This window comes from Vanessa cardui, chromosome 20 (assembly GCF_905220365.1).
Source record: "Vanessa cardui chromosome 20, ilVanCard2.1, whole genome shotgun sequence".
Lineage (NCBI taxonomy): Eukaryota > Metazoa > Arthropoda > Insecta > Lepidoptera > Nymphalidae > Vanessa > Vanessa cardui.
Window position 1 is genome coordinate 11,350,551 of NC_061142.1, and position 20,121 is coordinate 11,370,671.

Genomic DNA, 20,121 nt, shown 5'->3' on the forward strand with positions numbered 1-20,121 from the left:
ATTGTATCTTTTACATAATACACATTCACTTTACGATTGCATGCAATTTTCTTTAAATATATTTATTATTGTATTATATTAAAAATTATATCTTGATTGTTGAAAAACACATGCTTTGATTTTTTAATTTCAAAATTACATAATTACCGGTCTGTTAATGTAACACAGCCGATCCTTCTGTCAATTTGAGTAGGTTTTGGATCTTAATCGAAAATGCTGCTGGTAACGATTGGTATTGAACATTGATTCTTTACGGGTAGAGGAGCTTCCAACACATGAAGGTTTCTCCATGATGTTTTCCCTGACGATTACGAGAATAATAAGCACATGATAATTAAGCGGTGTTTGTCTGGGTTTGAACCCGCACTCATTAGTAAGGATTTACCTGTTTCAAACAGCCCCGCCATTTCGCCACATACATTTATTACCCTGAAAGATAATTAACAAATTTAAATCAACGTACTATGTATATCGTATAAAACAGTATTTCTTGTCAATCAATAATTATATGTCTACCCTAATATAAAAAAATAAAAATTGTTTGTTTGTATGTTAGGTATAATATTCGAAACCATTGTAAATATTCTTATTTTTTTCACTAAGTTTATATTACTCCTGTGGTAAAATGTATATGAATATACATATTTTTATTAATAAATTCCTCATAGTCGATTGATAGTTAAATACTCCAAATTTTTTAATTGGAAGAATTTTATTTCGATATCCGAAGATGTCTCTATAATATTACACGATTGTTGAAAGTATTGACCTTATTCTCAATTTAAGTCTCGTTATTCTCATCGAGTGTAACTTGATTTTATTGTTAGCTTAAAATGATTATTAACGTATTACCGAATTTCAACTCATTAATCACATGTAGGTTTCCTAACGACGTTACGCTGTCAAGTGCGTTGTTACTTATGTAATTAATTACGTTAATAATGTAAAGTACTTTCAATATACGCAAGATATTCTTACGTTGCGTGATTACACACTTATTACATGGCGTTAATTTGAGCAAACTAGTTTGCACGCTTAAACGGGCGGATGTGAACGTCAAAATATTAAAGGTGTATTTTAAATTTGGTTGATACTTTTTTTTGATTACATGTTAGTTAAGTATTACTCGTTTGCGTACGTTTGCCTGCGCAAATTATACTGCGCAAGTAAATTGTTGCGTGTAACTCGACCGTTACACAACTGAGAGGCCTTATGAAGAAATGTCAATTACTTTTGCTCGTTTTATATAATTTCCACTTTGAGGTTATTTTTTATTGAGTTACTAGATGTGATCGCGACTTCGTGTGCGTTCCTTTTAACAAAATAGTTATTGTTCAGTTCGTAGATATTACTATAACTTATTAGTTATGTATTAGATAGCCTTTGTGGTATTTAGTCACTGGTACAAGGCATCCGACCTGACGGTGTAGTTGTAAAATACTAGTTTTTCGCGCGGTATTGGATAGAATTTTAGACATTGCACCGTGACAGTTATTAAAATAAAAGTAGCCTAAGTTACTTTTACATCAGGTATCTGGCAGTAGTGTCAGTGTCGATCCTGGAATTATTTATTCCAGGATTGACACTTATGACGTTTTAGATAAACGATTTAAATGAAGTCATCTTACGACGAGTACCTTAGCTCTCATATTATGTAACATTATCAACATACAGGAATCTAATAATATTTCTACATGTATGAAGTCACTATCTATAACATAGAGTCGTATAGTAATAAGTAGTCAAGTGTAGGTTGACTTCACTTGTATGTTATGCCGTTTCCAATTAGAGTTGTTCAGATCGTCGACCGCGGCACTTGTCACACAAATTGCAATTATATCTTATTTTATGTTTATTTAATTTACATAGTGTATAATAGTAGTAAAGTAAGTAACGTAAAGTAACAGCCTGTAAATTTCCCACTGCTGAGATAAGGCCTCCACTTCCATTATTCTTACAATTAAAATTACAATTATGAATCCTATTTAATCTGCACATTGGGGGGACTGCTTCAAAATGAGACCTTAACCAATATTTTATATGTAGCTATCATCGCATAATCACTGGGTCAGAAATCGGCTCACGCTATTAATACATATATAAGATTAATTCCCCATGAAAGTCAATAATTACTAAATCAACTATTTAATACTACTATTTGCACCCGGCATTTCTTCTTTGATAACAAGTATCCTATGCCTTAATCGACTATATTAACAGCCTGTGAATTTCCCACTGCCGGGAAAAGGCCTTCTCTTCCATTAAGGGTTTGGAACATATTCCACCACGCTGTTCCAATGCGTTGTGGAATGCACATGTGGCAGAATTTCGATGAAATTAGACACATGCAGGTTTATTCACGACGTTTTCCTTCACCGCCGAGCATGAGATGAATTATAGACACAAATTAATCACATATATAGTGGTGCTTGCCTGGGTTTGAACCCGTGATCATCGGTTAAGATGCGCGCGTTCTAACCACTGGGTCATCTCAGCTCATAATAGTCATTGAATCTATATCGATATTAATATTATAGATTTGTAAGTAACTCTGTCTCTCTTTCTGTTCTCTTCTTCTGTCGCTACGAATTTTGTATGAACGAAACTTGAAAGAAAGGACAAAGACTACTTTTTTGCCTGAAATATGACAACCGACACCCTAAAACACGAGCGAAACCGCGGGCGACTATTGTTTTATATGTACTGGCAAATTTTTATATGTACTGGCAATGTTGGTGAGTGGTCACCACTGTCCATAGACATTTGTAGAATAATCATTATTTCTCACATCGCCAATGCGACGATAACTTTTTGAATTAGGATGTTATTTCCCTTGTGTTTGTAGTTAGACTCCCTCGCCCTTCAAATCGGAACAATGCAAAAGCATTGTTCCGATACCGTAAACAGTAGTACAGAAAACTGTACTACTGTTTGGCGGTAGAATTTACTAGATGAGTTTGAACGTGTGCTGAAAAGGAAATAAAGCGATGCTGTGCCTGAACTCTTCGATTTTGTAGGTTTGAACCCGCAACAACAACAACAACAACAGCCTGTAAATTCCCACTGCTGGGCTAATGGCCTCCTCTCCCTTAGAGGAGAAGGTTTGGAACATATTCCGAATGCGGTTTGGTGGAATACACATGTGGCAGAATTTCTATGAAATTTGTCACATTCAGGTTTCCTCAGGAATCATAAAGATAAATTAAGCACATAAATTAGCGGTGCTTGCCTGGGTTTGAACCCGCAAACATCAGTTAATATACACGCGTTTTAACTGGACCAGACTCATCATTAAGTATATTATATGTTATCAATTGATAAATTTAGATTATTCCACAATATAAAGTCACGTCATAATGAACATCCAATTATAAAAGTTAATCTATGTCCTCGACCACAACGTGAAACTTCGCGAATTTCAATCAGTAACTTGTATAGAGAATTTCATACGAGCGCTGTTTGCGTAACCTACAATAGACTTTATACCCAACAACGACAGACAAAGTGGGTAATGAATTTTACAACTCGATTGGGGAACAGTTTCATAGTAACAATGTTGTGACTTTTTAAGCAGTTTATTTGAAAATGTAACAAGTTACATTGTCAGACCATATTATCAAATTCCTTTAGAGAATAATCAAGTATTTTAAAACCGATTCACCTAAAATAAAATCTTGTCTTATATATGTATTAATAGTGTAAGCCAATTTTTCTCCCGGTGATTATAGGACGATAGCTGCACGTAGAATCGTCCATGGTCTTATTTTGTAGAGCTCCTAGTGCAGAAAATTAAAGAGGCTTCTTGATTGCAATTTACTAAATTGTTACGATTGAACAAAGAAATGAATTTATAGAGCGGAAAAAAGTTACTGGCTGGATAGAGAACGACCTTATGGCTGTATGTAACAAACACATACACATATACTACGACACAACTTACATGAAGCATCGGCTAAATTCGTAAAACCGATCACATCCGAATTGAGAATGCTATCCCAAATTATCAATATTTATTTTTCATGTGAATATGATCTTTACACCAACGTAATAACTTGTAATATCATATGACTTAATAAATTCGTCATTTTGACTCGTCGATTTACATACACTTGTTTTCTTGGGTTGAACTGACGCGAGAATCTATAGCGACGAATAGCGTCGAATGACGCAATATGGAGCTAATTCTATTGGTCGTGTAAATCGGCAGTAATCGGTTTTATTTTCATTTAATTGCATTTTCCGATGCTACATCTAATTTGTTTCGTACTATATGTAATATTACACACACAGATACGATAAGTCCTACTATAAATCATATAATTTAGTCTGTTCTATTTTCAAAAATCGAACCATATTTATTTTCGAATTTATAAATGGAATAAGTGCAATTATATTATTCCACGTGACAATAATTGACATATTTAATTTGCGTGTGACACGAAAAATGTCACATCACGACAACTATGAACCGTAATGGTGATGTTTTTTATATGAAAACAATACCATTAGTAAATTTCGTTAAATATTATTAATACATCAAAAGTGGGTTGTGGTATATGCTTGAGATTATTGGACTTCGATACTGTTTGAGTGTGTGCTATGGTTTTAATACTATCGATATTTTAATTGGCTTAGTAATTGTTTATACTTTTCATACTGTCAGTATGAGAATTAGTCGAATTATATTTAAAAAAAAAAACTAAATGTAACTGTATTGCAATAGATAAAATATTACTCCTTTAATATACCACTGCTGGGCCTTCCCTCCCTTTGAGGAGAATGTTTAAGGAAAAAGTGGATACACATGAATTCCAATTTTAATTGTAAGACACATGCTTTCCTCACAATGTTTGTCTTCACCGCCGAGCACAAGATGAAACATAAACATTTTATTAATTTTAATATTCAATTAGATGAGCTGAGATGGCCCAGTGGTTAAGACGCTTGCATCTTAACCAATGATTGCGAATTCAAACCCAGGCAAGCACCACTTTATATATGTGCTTAATTTGTGTTTATAATTCATCTCGTGCTTGTCGGGAAGGAAAACATCGTGAGGAAACCTGCATGTGTCTAATTTCATTGAAATTTTGCCACATGTGCATTTCATCAACCCGCATTAGAACAGCGTGGTGGAACATGTTACAAACTCTCTCATTAATTAATTCTCCTTAGCCCAGCAGTGGGAAATTTACAGGCTGTTACTGTTTAACTACTTTTTATTCAATTAAACAAACTTGTATGTTCAAAATCTCATTCATTTGTAAATTTTTATGTCACAATTCTATAAATTATAAAATGTGAAGTTAGTATTCGTTGATTTCCATGCGAGATTATTATTATTATTATTAATAATTAAATTATTGTGTCTAATAATACATAGGTACCTATGTTGTCGGAAAAGAGTAACTAATAAGTTGCCGTTTCTTTACATTAAATCTACAATCAGAACCGGTAATTGCCTAAAATTTAATTTAATCAAGTAAAATGACTGGTTTAATAACCTCCAAATATTATTTTTAAATAAACAAAGATATTACTATATAACAAATACTTTCCTTTATTTTTAAGTATTAGCATTGTGTTGTATTAAAAAAAACAAGTATTTTTAAATCACATCCTTGTTCTCCTTGCTTTGTTTAAATCTCGGAGTAATAATAAAAAAAAAATTCTAAAACATGTAACGGTTTATTGTTTACATGGTTTATTGTTTCCAATGGTGACAGTTTTGGTATGTTTTTCGCCCAGAGACAATTGCGATTCAACGGGGAAACGCTGCTAGCATTCCCGCCAACATTCCGCGCGGTCATGATTTGTATAGTAGCTATTGTTTATTTCGTTTTATGGATACTAAAGTTCTATAGAAATGTATATATTCAAAATTAGAACTTATATTTTAATATATAGCTGAATAGTATAATTCAAAGTTACCGTATACGTTTAGTTGTTTTAAACTATACAACGGATTTAAGTGCAGTTTTTATCAATATACAGGTGATTCAAAATAATAATACTCACAATACTTGGACTTTCTTTTCTATAAAATAACGATAATTTTTCTTTGTCGCAGGGCTTTTTGCAAGCCCGCCTGGGTAGGTACCACTCACTCATCAGATATTCTACCGCTAAACAACAGTACGCAGTATTGTTGTGTTCCGGTTTGAAGGGTGAGTGAGCCATTGTAACTACAGGCACAAGGGACATCTTCTTAGTTCCCAAGGTAGGTGGCGCATTGACGATGTAAGGAATAGTTAATATTTCTTACAGCGTCATTGTATATGGGTGATGGCGACCAATTACCATTAGGTGGCCCATATCTTCGTCCGCCAACCTATTCCATGTATTTTTTTTATATTTGTTTTTCAACATCTTTATTTGTATTTATGTATCCGCGTGAAGACGGGACTGATTGCTAGTTCTTAATATGATAACGATTTCAACTGCGTTATATTTAAAGAGATTCGATAAAAAAAAGAGTTTTTATATATCGAAATCGGTTTTGTAATTATTTTATTGAATTCTTACACAACTTACATTCGCAATTGGTGATTTAATATGTGAATATTGGGCCATTTTTAATTGATAAACTTACTAGTGAGTGTTACACACTCTGTTTTATGTTATTACTTTGAAATAAATAAATTAAATCACGTGCTAGCATTCCCGATTGCATCCTTTAAATCTTTTTTAAAAGCTTTTTAAAACAAGCTTTTATTTAAATGCAAATGAAGAAAAAGTCTCTTACGCAAAACTTTTATTGTTAACTTATAACGTAATTACAAATTTGGCGCAATATGTCTTTATATATTGCTAAAAAAATTGTCAAATGTGTTAAATAATACTAATTGATTAATAATATTTAATTATACATAGGAAGTTTTCTTAAGAATCAATGTATTTGAACAAGAAAATCGCTCTAAAATTAGTTACACAGTTTAAAATATGTAAGCGTACAGATGGCAGGATGTTTTATACGATACGATTCTATAGCTGCTTAACATTCCGATTACTATGTAATCATTAAGTACATTACGTAAATACTATGTATAAGTTACTTTAGTAACTAATGCTTCAGCAATACTTTCGCTAAAGGAATTGGAACTAAAAGTAATCATTGGTCTAAAGCAACTCCGTATCGCGTAATTGCATCAACTTTGAGTGGGCCAGCGTAACTTCTGGCACAAGAGACATAACATCTTAGTTCCCAAGGTTGGTGGCACATTGACGATGTAAGGAATAGGTAATATTTCTTACAGCTTCATTATCTATGGGTGATGGTGACCACTTACCATCAGGTGGCCTATATGCTCGTCCTCCAACCACAGAATAATAACACAGAATTTGTTTATTTATGACATCAAATTAGAAACTTCTAAAATTATGTACAAAAACTTTCCTCTCGAATTAATTTATTGTTTTCTAAAAATCCGCATCAATATCCGTTGCGTAATTTTAAAAATTTAAGCAACAAAGGGACATATGGACAGAGAATGAGACTTTGTTTTATAAGGCTTCGCACGGGTGCAATACTGATACTAAAAAATATGTTTAATTACAACATCACATCAGAAACTTCTTAAATTATCAGTAATTCTTTACAATATATATCCATATGTTATATGCGAAAACTTTCCTCTCGAATCAGTCTATTTATTATAAAAACCGCATCAAAATCCGTTGCGTAATTTTAAAGATCTACGCATGGATAGACAGCGGCTTTGTTTTATACTATGTAATAAAGATACAGTTCCAGCTGCTTTCGTTGAGTGTATCGTAATTACTGTCTCACATCCACGCCATAGGGATAACAGGATTGTAATTGTACGAAAACAGTTGTATTTGTCCATAAATAGCATCCAAATTTCCGTAAATATAATTATAAATGTTGCCTCAGTGAAATATCATTAGCGTTTATTTATCCCATTAACAAGGTCAATTATATATCATGAGAAAACACGTGTAAAATTAGCTTATTAGTTGGGCGGAATACTCAATATTAGATTATTACATAAAACAATATTTATTAAATATTAAGTCAATTTACATACATTTATTTTTATAAATATAATCATAAATGAGTGCACACGTTACATGCCATATATTACCTATCAAAATTAAAAAATAAATAAATAATCGAACGACAAGAATAAAACAACAATTTAAAGGCTAGCAACGCACACTCCCCTGCCCCCTGGTGCTGCCGATGTCCATAAGCGGTGGTAGTCACTTTCCATCAGGTGAGCTTCCTGCTTGTATGCCACCTATCATATAAAAAAAATATTTAAAAACATCTGATAAATCACCTCCTTTACTTATCGTTACCTTGTGTACGCACTTATATTTTTTACTATTTTGTGATGTAAAGTAGGTTAACTTTACATTACAATATATCCACACCTGATTGCAGCACTGTTCATTGTATTATGTGTATTCGACTTAATTTTTCTAATAATTGCTTTGTCATTTTCTGTTTACAGGTATGCGATTTTTATACAGAAATCTTTTGAGAAACTACATTTGTCAAACCTCAAAATCAGATGTGAAAAGCAATAAAGGTTTTGTAAAGAAACACCTTCAATAATTTAATCGTTTTTAATTAACAATCTTGTTTATTAATTCCAGTAATTTTGATAGTTAGGCTTCAGTAGGGATTACGTTCCCAAACAACAGGTCTTAAGTCTTAAGCTGTGTTAAGTCCAAAACACTGATCCTCTGAGTTTCGGTAATAGAGATTTAATTCCTTACAATTCAATGTGTACTGTTCATTGTAATTCTTAAAAAAATGGATATAGGATTTTACGTTTGGTGTGGACATATAGGGTAATAACATGAAATTATTATTAGGTGTTGCTATCTTCTATAGCAGTGTGACGTGTTATTTTTTAAAAGCGTGACTGGAGTGTTTCTTTTGTGTATTAGTTTCTTAAATAAAATGCAAGGTTTTGGGTTCATAATATGTCTGAACATTTTTTTATTACAATCGAAATTTTACGATAACTAATGTGAATGTAAATTTTAATTCTGATTATATACTTTTATCTATAACTTTATTCATTATATAATTTTACTTTCAAACTACTGACTATGAGAGCGGTTTATAATTTTTTCAGCGCTATAAAATACTTTTAAATTTGTTCTATTTTTAAATCAGTGTACAGCATATCCGGAGATTTGTATTTAGAATTCTAAATATAAAATTGAACAATGTTGGATGTTTTGTTCAAGAACATCTTATGTGATATATAAATAGTATGTGGATGCGTTCATTTTAAACATTATCACATGTTATTCGCATGACACACCCCGAGTGTTATAAAGCGCCCTAGGGTAGTACGTATTCACGTCAATCAGTCGTGGCTGTGTCACACGATGGCGATACATTTTGCACATTTTCTCTCCCCACTTGAAAGTTATTTTACGTGATCTTTGATTCTTGACGGTTGATTGACGTCCTTAACTGGATAATCTCGTTATTTCATCTCATTTTAATATGAGTGATGTTATTTTCGTTTCTACGATGATTAAAAACAGATGTTCATATGATTATTACTTCATTTAAATGTATATCGAAATGCAGTCTATTATTTTTGCAATATTGGAACGGATCCAATACGTATATACGTTTTATATATAGCTGATTAAAAAGTAAATAGTTGATCAGCATGCAGATATTTTACATAAACATGTAACTTTACAAATTAATTGAATTTTAAACCTCGTTCCCTATACCAATTTCAGCTCCTAACCGCAATATACAAAGATACTATAAAAAGTAGGTATTCTTTATTTTGTCATCAACAACAAACTTACATATACATACTGTATATAATGAGATCGCACAAAGAAATACATTACCATTCCTCAATTATAAAATAAAGATTTTTAATAACGTACCTGATCATATTTTACTACACGATGTTAGTATTCCAAGAAAGCATCTAATCATTAAGTCATTAAAGCATATTGAATCGAGCTACCTAAATAATAGAGTTCTTTTTACAACAAAGCCTTTATCAAATTATACAAAACTTGGCCGAGTGTAGCAAAGTTGGGTCCATTAATCAATTCTAGCTTCATTCAGGTGTCGGGAAGTTTAAAGACGATTAAAACTGCATAAACTCCAAGTATAAAGTACATTCTTCAATTAGTCTCGCGAAAGAATTATGAATGAGTAGTTTCGTTGTTATTGTTAATGAGTGTTTTGTGATAAAAAACCGAAACGGCAAAAAGTTCGTTAAACTCGATTTTAATTGGTCGCATGAAAGTTTTAAGTGCCCATTAATTTTTAATAAGTTTTAATTCATAGCGTATTGTTGGAGATGATTTAATAAATGATCAAATTAACTCCTTTGGCGCTACAAAGCTGAAAGGGTCATGCGGTTTAGGTTCACCTTTGGATATGATTCGTTGGACATAGAAGTTGGTGTCGTGTGTATTCGTAGGTGAGTTACGGCGTTACGGTCCGAGCTGGTTTGAGTCGTGTCGAATTTGCCGTCCCATCGGAGGAGCGAGGAAATAGAGGGTGTATCAGTGTTTGCGTAAACACTTTTGTACTATAATATATTCAGCGCAGTTGGTTGGAATCCCTTGAGGTTGCCTGCCGTGACGAAATCGGTCAGAAGGACATCGTAACGCATATTGCTTCAGCCAAAGCAGAATTGGGGTTTGATGACACATTGCATTACTCCGATATTTCAGATAGCTGATGTAATAAAGAGTAACTTTTTTGTTACAAACAAACGCGCACAAAGTAACGGGCAAAGCTACTGATATGGCTCTGATAAATATCGAGAATATTTACGACACTAACAATCACAATTATTGAAATCAAACTCTTTCTTGCCAATAATTGAAATTTTCATGCTAAAGTCAAAAACATTTACTTCTTGATTGTCAAGAAAAGATCAACCATCGGTTCGGAGTTAAAAAAAATAATGTCATTGTCAAAAAATAAATAAACCGGGTATGTTGCTCAATAAAATAATTACTTCCTTGTTACTTGTAGTACCCATATCCCAATTTATAGTCATATAATAGGTTGGGGAAAAAGTTTCTTCGTATTTTATATGAAAATTCAAAAAGTTTTTTTTATAGTTTATTTACATTTGACTAAAGTATGTAGGTGCCATTTTGTTCCATAACTTTTTGCCATCTTGTTGGTAGTGACATGATCCCATTGCTGTAAAAATTTTGGGGCTTCTGATCGAAAAACTGCGACAAGTGGTTTTGGCAGTCCTCTCGTGATGTTAACCTGACACTGCCTAAGGAATTCTGCAGAGACCGAAACAGATGAAAATCTGAAGGTGCAAGGTCAGGACTATACGGCGGATGCATTAATACCTCCCAGCCAAACTCTCGTAATTTTTGTTGAGTGGCTAAAGATGTGTGAGGTCTAGCGTTGTCATGGTGAAAAACCACACCCCTTCTGTTGATCAATTCTGGCCGCTTTCTCTCAATTTCTTGCTTCAATCTCATCAATTGTTCGCAATACAGTTCTGAATCGATGATCCTGCCGGGCGGTAATAGCTCATAATGAATGATGCCCTTCCAATCCCACCATACACACAGCATGACCTTGTTGCGAGTTAATCCGGGTTTTGCCACAGTCTGTGAAGCTTGACCGGCCTTTGACCACGATCTTTTTCGCACGTTCTTGTCGTATGTGATCCACTTTTCATCACCAGTTATCAGCTTCTTCAAAAATGGTTCGGTTTCATTACGTCGTAATAAAGAATCACAAATGAGTACACGGTTCATTAGGTTTCTTTCAGTGAGTTCAGGAGGCACCCATATATCGAGCTTTTTTGTGTACCCAGCTTTATTCAAATGAGTCAAAACCGTTTTGTGGTCAATTGCCAGTTCTTCAGCTACATCGTCACTACTAATATGCCGATCTTGCTCCACTTTTTCAAAAATGCCATCAATTTTGTCCGTAACAGGGCGACCAGAGCGAGATGCATCTTTGATATCAAAATTTCCGGCTTGAAAACGCTTAAACCAAACTTGCGCTACTCTAACAGATACTGCATTAGGTCCATAAACATCACAAATTTTTTTCGCGGCTTGAGTTGCATTTTTACCTTTTTTATAGTAAAATTTTAAAATGTATCGAATTTCTTCTTTAGATTCACTCATTTTAACAACAACAAAAACAAATGAAAATCACACAAATTCCTAATTTGAATTTGGAAGTGCCTTCTTTAAAATTAAAACTTTTTAATTATACCAAAACCAGCCAGATACAAATGGTATAGCCAAAGAGATTTTATTACAAGTTCATACATACTATATGCGAAAAGACTTTTTCCCCAACCTAATATTTTTACGACCAAAAGTGATTCGAAGGATGATGATGATGATTTTAATATGCAACAGTTTGATATTTTTTATTTTCATATTATTTAAGTTCTGTATATTTTATAAGTAGTATGTATCTTAAGAATATTACGCGACTAATTGTGAGAGTCACTAGAGCTCTCTATAGATAATTAGTACAGCGTAGCTCTTCTAATGAAGAAGGCAGCGAGTCGTAAAAGTCTATCATAAAACACACTACACTGATCCTTAGTAGACGTAATAAGCGTAATCGATTGATGATCATTTCGTTATATGATTGGTAGAAGAGTAACTATCAATAGTTACTCTTTTGGAAATGAAAAGCTAACGCTGTTTGGAATAGTTAATATTTTTTAATGTCAATGTCTATAAAGGGTTGTCTCTATAAAAAAATCTATGAAGCTTGTACAAACCTATATAGTCAGTAATTACATTGTTACAATAATATAAAGCAATGTATAGACTTCTTAGGAGCGAATATAAGAGTAACTTTTTTTTTATTTACGAAATTTTAAATTTAGTAAGTCCTGTTCCAATCTTATTACATTGTTATTAAATTACATTTAGTGTGTACAAAAATTTTGTAAAAATTCTCCGTTTATTTTATAGACAACCAGTTTCGGAATTTTTAATTCAACGCTGCTAGGCAAAATAATTCTTGACAAAATAAAGCATTTTGTTTAAGCATTTTCACTCACTAAAATGTGCAATATACAAATTTCAATTCAGACCAGGACTGAATTATTACATAATGTATTTGTAAGATTGAGAAAAAAGTATAGAGCGTGAAGTAAAGTGTATTATTACTAGAGGCTGTCTGTTACCGGCGGAGACATTTCTAGGGTAGTATAGTGATTATACTACTATTAATGTACAGCACAATAACTTAAAATTACTTCTTTGTAATTATTTTTAAAAAATGTAATTAAGAATATAAATAAACTGAGGAAATTTTATTATACTACAATTATAAAAAAATAATACGTCGGCCTGATACAATCGTCAATCGTCATTTAACTAAATTAAATGAAGGTTTGGAATATATTCCACCACGTTGTTCCGATACGGGTTGGTGGAATACACCTGTAGAATCTATAAAATTAGACTCATGCAAATTTCCTCACGATGTTTTCCTTCACCACCGAACTCAAGATGAATTATAAACACAAATTAAGCACATATATATAGTAGTGCTTGCCTGGGTTTGAACCCCAAATCATCGGTTAAGATGCACTCGACCACTGGCTCATCTCGGCTCACTTTAATGATCACCATATAAAAACACCGAGTATGATAAAAAATCTCTTTGTTTCAGATAAAGCGCCATCTGAAGCAACGTTCCGCGGTGCTGAGTTTCTCTCGTATGATCTGACTCAAACTGGCGGCGAACCGATCGTCAGCACACAGGACGCGATCTCTCTCTATTTCAAGACACGGCAACCAAATGGCCTTCTCTTCTATACAGGTAACAATAAAATTCACCAAGTATACTTTATTGTTCTACTTGTTACAACAATTATGTATGCTTACTTTTGCCGCATATTATCATGCTATCGATAATTGTTTTTGTATTGTATTTTATAACGTCATCGAACTTTGTCCATAAAAAGTGATCTTAACTTTATACTAGTCAAGTTTTATAAAAACTGTTGCATTATTATTTACTTTAATTTGCATTTTTTGCAACGTCTGAACTTCTTCATTTTCTTAGGAATTTCTTCTAGAACTGGCGTTAATATTTAAGAATTCAAAAGATCCCGTAAAATGTGCAGTGCACATTTTTGAATATTTGATACTTACTTTTTTCTTATAATTTTGAACCAAACATTATTTAAATCCTCGATATTTCGATATTCATACAGGTCACGAGGCAGACTACCTTAACTTAGCTGTTCGAGATGGCGGTCTTTCACTCACTATGGGCCTTGGAAACGGCAAGCAAGAGATGCACATCAAGCCTTCTAAGACGCGATTTGATGATCATCAATGGCACAAACTTACAGTTAGAAGACGAATTCAAGAGGTAAGATTCTCCTGCATTTTAAAGTACTTAATACCGAAATAAATTTAGGTGATTAATCTTGTAAGGTATGCTCATTTAGGAGATAGAATTGTCTGCACTGATTAAAAGTTTCCGGATTATAATGTTAATGGAACTCCATATTTGAAATAAAGTTTATTTAATGCAACCTTTTCCATATAATCAAGCTCCATAACCGAATTCTGGTACCGAGTTTGTCAAGTAAACGCATCAGGTAAACACCATAATAAATCCAATTTCAAGTTGCTTCAAAATATTCAGATTACTTTAAATCATTCTATATCGGCAAGGAATTTTTATTAAACTTGGAATTGGTTGAGACATATTTTCTGCGTCGGATTTAACGGATGCATTTTATATTCTGCTGTAGCCGAATGAAGATTGATTTCGTCTTTACTTATTTATTAGAATAGGACTTGATTGATGATAAGAAATGGAATTATTAAGTTGACTCTAACCTAACATTTCCTCGTAATTCGATCGATACAAGTTTGCATTAGGTTCATCAAAAGGATTTCCAGTAAGTCGTTAGCGGTTAGTGTGAAAATGTTAGATTATTTTTATGTTTTAATGACTTCAATGAAATGGCTTATGTTCTAGGAATTAGCTTGAGATTATTGGTATGTCCTCCGCTTTTTATTCTATTACGTGAACCGTATTGATTGGTCTATCAAGAATTGTTTATGGTATAAATACTACGTACTTATATTTAGAAATTGGAAAATCGAACCATTGATTAATATTCTTTTTTATGAAATTATATTAATTAAATACAACATTTTATTCTTGATACTTTTGTTCTTTAGACTCAATGAAAGAAAATATAGATATACAAAAGCAATTTTGATACAATTTTTACTGAAACTAATTACGAAGTTACCCGAATATACTAATAATAGATTTGAAATATTCATTTGCTTAGAGTATGGATTGTTTACAAATTATTTAATTAAATATTGTTCATTGTATTTTTATCATGTGGAACTTTTGATTGAAAGATAAAGCCATTGTTTAGTCTATACAAAATTTTCATTACAAATGTATTCTTTGTCGCTATTTTATTTCAGTACACTCAATATTCTGACATCGAAATGATATTGGAAAATATTCCTTTGATAACCGCTTAATCGATAGCTATGTATTATTTATAAGGACTTTCCATCGCTATGCTGTTTTCAATATGTCATAAAGTATTTTAAATTTGTTTGATTGTTACAGTATTCACTTCAGTACTATTAACTTATTTAAAATTATTTGTCATCGTAGAAAATATCAAGGTCGATTTTGTAAAACACTGAGGTGCAAAATCACTGTCTTAAGTTTCATTTGATTCAGGGCAACCTAGTTTGGGCTCCTGTCTCCTGTGTGGGCTACACACAGTTGTACTTATTATTAAGATGCGTTTAAACTGTAATGTCTGTAATGTGGGAGAGAATAAATATATTATTATTAAATATATATTATATTATTATAATATGAGATGATATTTATACTTTTATTTTGAAAGTAAGAAAAGAAATTATTCGTAGACTTATTTATTTTTATGCTAGTCAAAATAATATTGATTCGCTGCCTATACTTTCAGAATGATTAATGTTTTATGTTATACCGCTAAATATTATTTATTATTATTAATTGAAAATCTTGTGCTTATGTGAAACTGTAAACTTCTCTACGTAAGGATTAGTCACAAAAGCTTGGTGGTAGGGCTCTGTGCAAGCCCGTCTGGGTAGGTACCACCCACACACCAGTTATTCTACCGCCAAATAACAGTACTCAGTATTGTTGTGTTCCGGTTTGAAGGGTGAGTGAGCCAGTGAAACTACAGGCACAAGGGACATAACATCTTAGTTCCCAAGGTTGGTGGCACATTGCCGATGTAAGGAATAGTTAATATTTCTTATAGCGTCATTGTTCACCCATAGGTGATAGTGACCACTTACCATCAGGTGGCCCATATGCTCGTCCGCCAACCTATTCCATAAAAACAAAAAACAAAAAGTATTTCAGAAATAATCTTATGATTTTTGTATTTAATCCAAGGTGGTTGAGCTAAGGATTTCTTCAGCTAACAAGCATTTAATTAAATACCTAACAAAAGTATAGTTAGAGTTACTCGAGCAAATTGAGATTATCCCTGTTAATACAATTTTCAAATTCCATGAATAACGTTCTCGAGTCCGAAACTTAAATACGGAAAAAGTTTAATTTTTATATGCTTGTTCGCAGATTACACCGTTCACGAGCTTTTGCAGGGTAAGTGTTGAAATACAAATATTTGACTTTCATTAATACTTTAAATATTTTAATGTATTTTCTTCGAAGCAAATTCAAGCGTGTATTTTGAGTGTACGCTGGTTTGGCGGATTGAGTCGATTTCGATTTGGAATTGACTTTGGATTAGCTGTAATTATTGTAATTGTTTGTTTATTGCATTTACAAAAACCATTTACTAAAATATGATGACCACTAAACGAACTGGACGTATTAGTTACTCTGATAGAGCTGAGTGGTTAAAAAATGTGAATAATTACAGAAAATTACGATTTTAAATCATGTCAAAAACTTTTGAATTTCATCAGTTATTAAGTATATAAAAACATCCTGTAACTAAAAGAACTCTTGGGCTACTAGATTGCTACATATGTACCAAATTTCATCAAATTCAGACAGATAGATAAATAGACTATCTATATTATTGTAGATATAACCTTCGAAAGTGCCACTAGATGAAAATATTTTTACATTTATAAAAAAACTAACTATAGATAACGAACACAGGAATACGAACACGAATAAAATTAGTTTCTGCTCTATGACGATGAGAAGTTATAGGATTCCATTCATCTCTGACCTCAATCCTCTTGTTGCGTTGCATTTCGACGTATAAAGAGGCAATAGAAATATCCAGCTGGCATCAGGATATTTATTCTACATTCTAAAAACGAGCAAGAGGGTATAAATACGGATTAAACGTACTTTTATATAAACGCTTTTCTTTTGTGATTTTGTGTTTCACCACTCTGTGGAACCAGCTTTCATTGGTTATTCCAAACCGATAAGACTTGGGAACCTTCAAGAAAAGAGCGTTCATATACAATAAAGGGCTCAAAGCCAGTGTTGCAGATGTCCTTGGGCGGTGGTAGTAACTTTCCATCAAGGGATCCCACTCGTTTGCCACCTACCAAACGTAAATTTTTTTAATGCAATACGGAGCATGAGAACTTGAGGTAAATAAATAGTACCACGCCACATAAATTGTAACCACCTTTCGGTTGCAGCCAAATGAGCTGGTACGTCCGGGGAAGTATCACTCTCCCACTTAAAACCGATGCAAAGTGGTAGCTATACTACCGCGTTACGTTCGGTATGTGGGAGTCCTGTAGGATCGACCCGCAATACATGACTTTTTTGGGAAATCGGTTATGTTGTCCCAGTAGGGCAACGCACTTGAAAGTCCCCCGGTGTTGCAGATGTCTATGGGCAGTGATAAGCACTTTCCATCAGGTGAGCCTCCTGATCCTGTACCACCTGCCTAATATAATATTTTGTATTCTTCATGAATATCAAATAAACAAGCATATAAATCGGTATAACGTTTAGATTAAACGCATGACTGAACAATACGATATAAGTTCTAACTCAACTTGTCTGGCGTTCTACTAAGATATGTTAATTGGACCCTATGATCTTGGCACATCGGCTGCTACCGGCTCAGTAATGACTTAATTCCAATATGAATGCGTCACAATATTCATATTAACATTATATAATGTCAGAAGTAATTTCTATTTATCATGTGGTCGATTTCCTTGAATCTATATGGAATACAGTTTTCATATGATTTAATCATATCACAATTCCTTATTTATCTGTTTTAAAAAGATACTGTAACGGTTATGCTATCAGAAACAATAATATCTTAAGCTATAGGAGTTTCATTTTATAATTGACATAATGAAAATATTTATTACAGTCAACTCTATTGTAAAGCTATTTACGGAAATTGGGACCAAACGGTGAAGCGCTATAGGCTGTTATCGCAAAAGCAACCCTTTCAGACAATATTTGTATGGAGGACTGATTAAAATATGAGAAAATTGGCGCAATAATTTGTAAACGATTATTAATTTTCACAGTAAAATATTCGTATATTGAAGCAATCATAGATGAAAGTAAACGCTTATTAATATAATCTAAGTCTACCAGTATTGGGTTTACCAGACCGCCTGTCCGCCGAGCCACTAAATCTCATTAGTTTCACGATCTGTTTGCACGTCTCCCTGTGTATAATTTCGCTCAGCAAATATTAATCTGAGGCGAGTTGCCACTATTTCTCTTATCTATCTTCTGAGGATTCCGTCTGCTTTGTAGGGTTAGCAAAGAAATTATAGATGATACTAAATAATATGCTAAGCGAGTAGCTACTACATGCTGACTTCGAGGCAATACAATATTGTATATAACTAATATGACTTTGTATTTTTAAATGTTGAAAAAGAGCTATTACTTTGTTTCTTGTCGGTTCTTCTCGGTAGAATATGCATTGCGAAACGCTGTTCAAAAGTGCCAGTAGAAGCCAACTTGAATACATTACATTTTGATTTTCTTTTTATGAATATTACTAATGACCTTGATATATACGAAATAGTAGTCAAATGTATATATTTGGACTAAATGTAAAACACTGTTTACCTAACATTGTAATCAAAATTTTCGACGTGTAATTTCGACTATGAGATCAATAGTTTCACTGTTTACCCAATTAGCATTCTTCGTCACGATTACCGCTGCTTCCCCACATTAGGTTGGGTCAATGTACTCATAAAACAAGCGTCCGTCATAATATTATCTATCCCTATTCCCAGGGAATTTACGTCAATCTATCTATAATGCATGATTCCTATTATATGTACTCTGACATCTAAACATAAAAGCTTATAAAAAAATCCGTCACAATATATATCTAAATACTAAGAAATTAAATGTCCACAAAAGAAGTTCTAAAGACAAAATCGTTTTCCAAGGAAACTTAAATAGCTTGCCGTGAACGAAGCGAGCTTTTAAGTTTTCCTTCAAAGATCATAATATACTTTATTCAAGTAAACACTTTTGAATCATTAACGAGTTAATGTAAAACTGCTATCAGTTCTTTTTACATTGCCATAATTAAATATTATATAACATGTCAATTATATACAAATAGTCGCCCGCGGAACATCGCGTTTATTCAAAAGGTATTTCAAATCCTATGACAGGTTTTATTTTGATTTTATTTAATTGTAAACTGATGAAATCTTTTTTATATATATATATTTTAATGTCAAATTCATAAGTTCTCTATAACTGGCAAGTAATTTTCTTCCTCTCTCTAAAATTAATTCTTTATTAAATTGTAACAATTTAATAAATTACAATTATGCCTCCTCTTTGGTGAAACTTCTTCAAAATTGTGTGTAGCTATCGTCTCGCTCTCTAATCATTGGGACAAAATTCGGCTTACACTATTAATACATATATAAGATTTATTCCCCATGAAAGTCAGTAAATACTAAATGCTCACGGCATTTCCACCGTGAGGAGTCTGATAACAAGTATCCTATGTCTTAGAAATTAATTTATTTTATGAATATATACAGCCTGTGAATTTCCTACTGCTGGGCTAAGGCCTCTTATCCGTTTTGAGGAGGAGGTTTGAAGCATATTCCACCACGGTGCTCCAATGCGGGTTGGTGGATAGATAT

At 32.8% G+C, this 20,121-nt stretch overlaps 1 protein-coding gene across 1 annotated transcript in view; it reads left to right on the plus strand.

The window, feature by feature from the left end:
* LOC124538649 (neurexin-1) overlaps nt 1–20,121 on the plus strand; it is a 188,542-nt gene that overhangs the window by 143,712 nt on the left and 24,709 nt on the right. Inside the window, exons 6-8 of the mRNA XM_047115781.1 lie at nt 13,652–13,801; nt 14,199–14,359; nt 16,607–16,633. Coding sequence (XP_046971737.1) covers nt 13,652–13,801; nt 14,199–14,359; nt 16,607–16,633 — 338 coding nt within the window. The remainder of the gene's footprint in view (nt 1–13,651; nt 13,802–14,198; nt 14,360–16,606; nt 16,634–20,121) is intronic.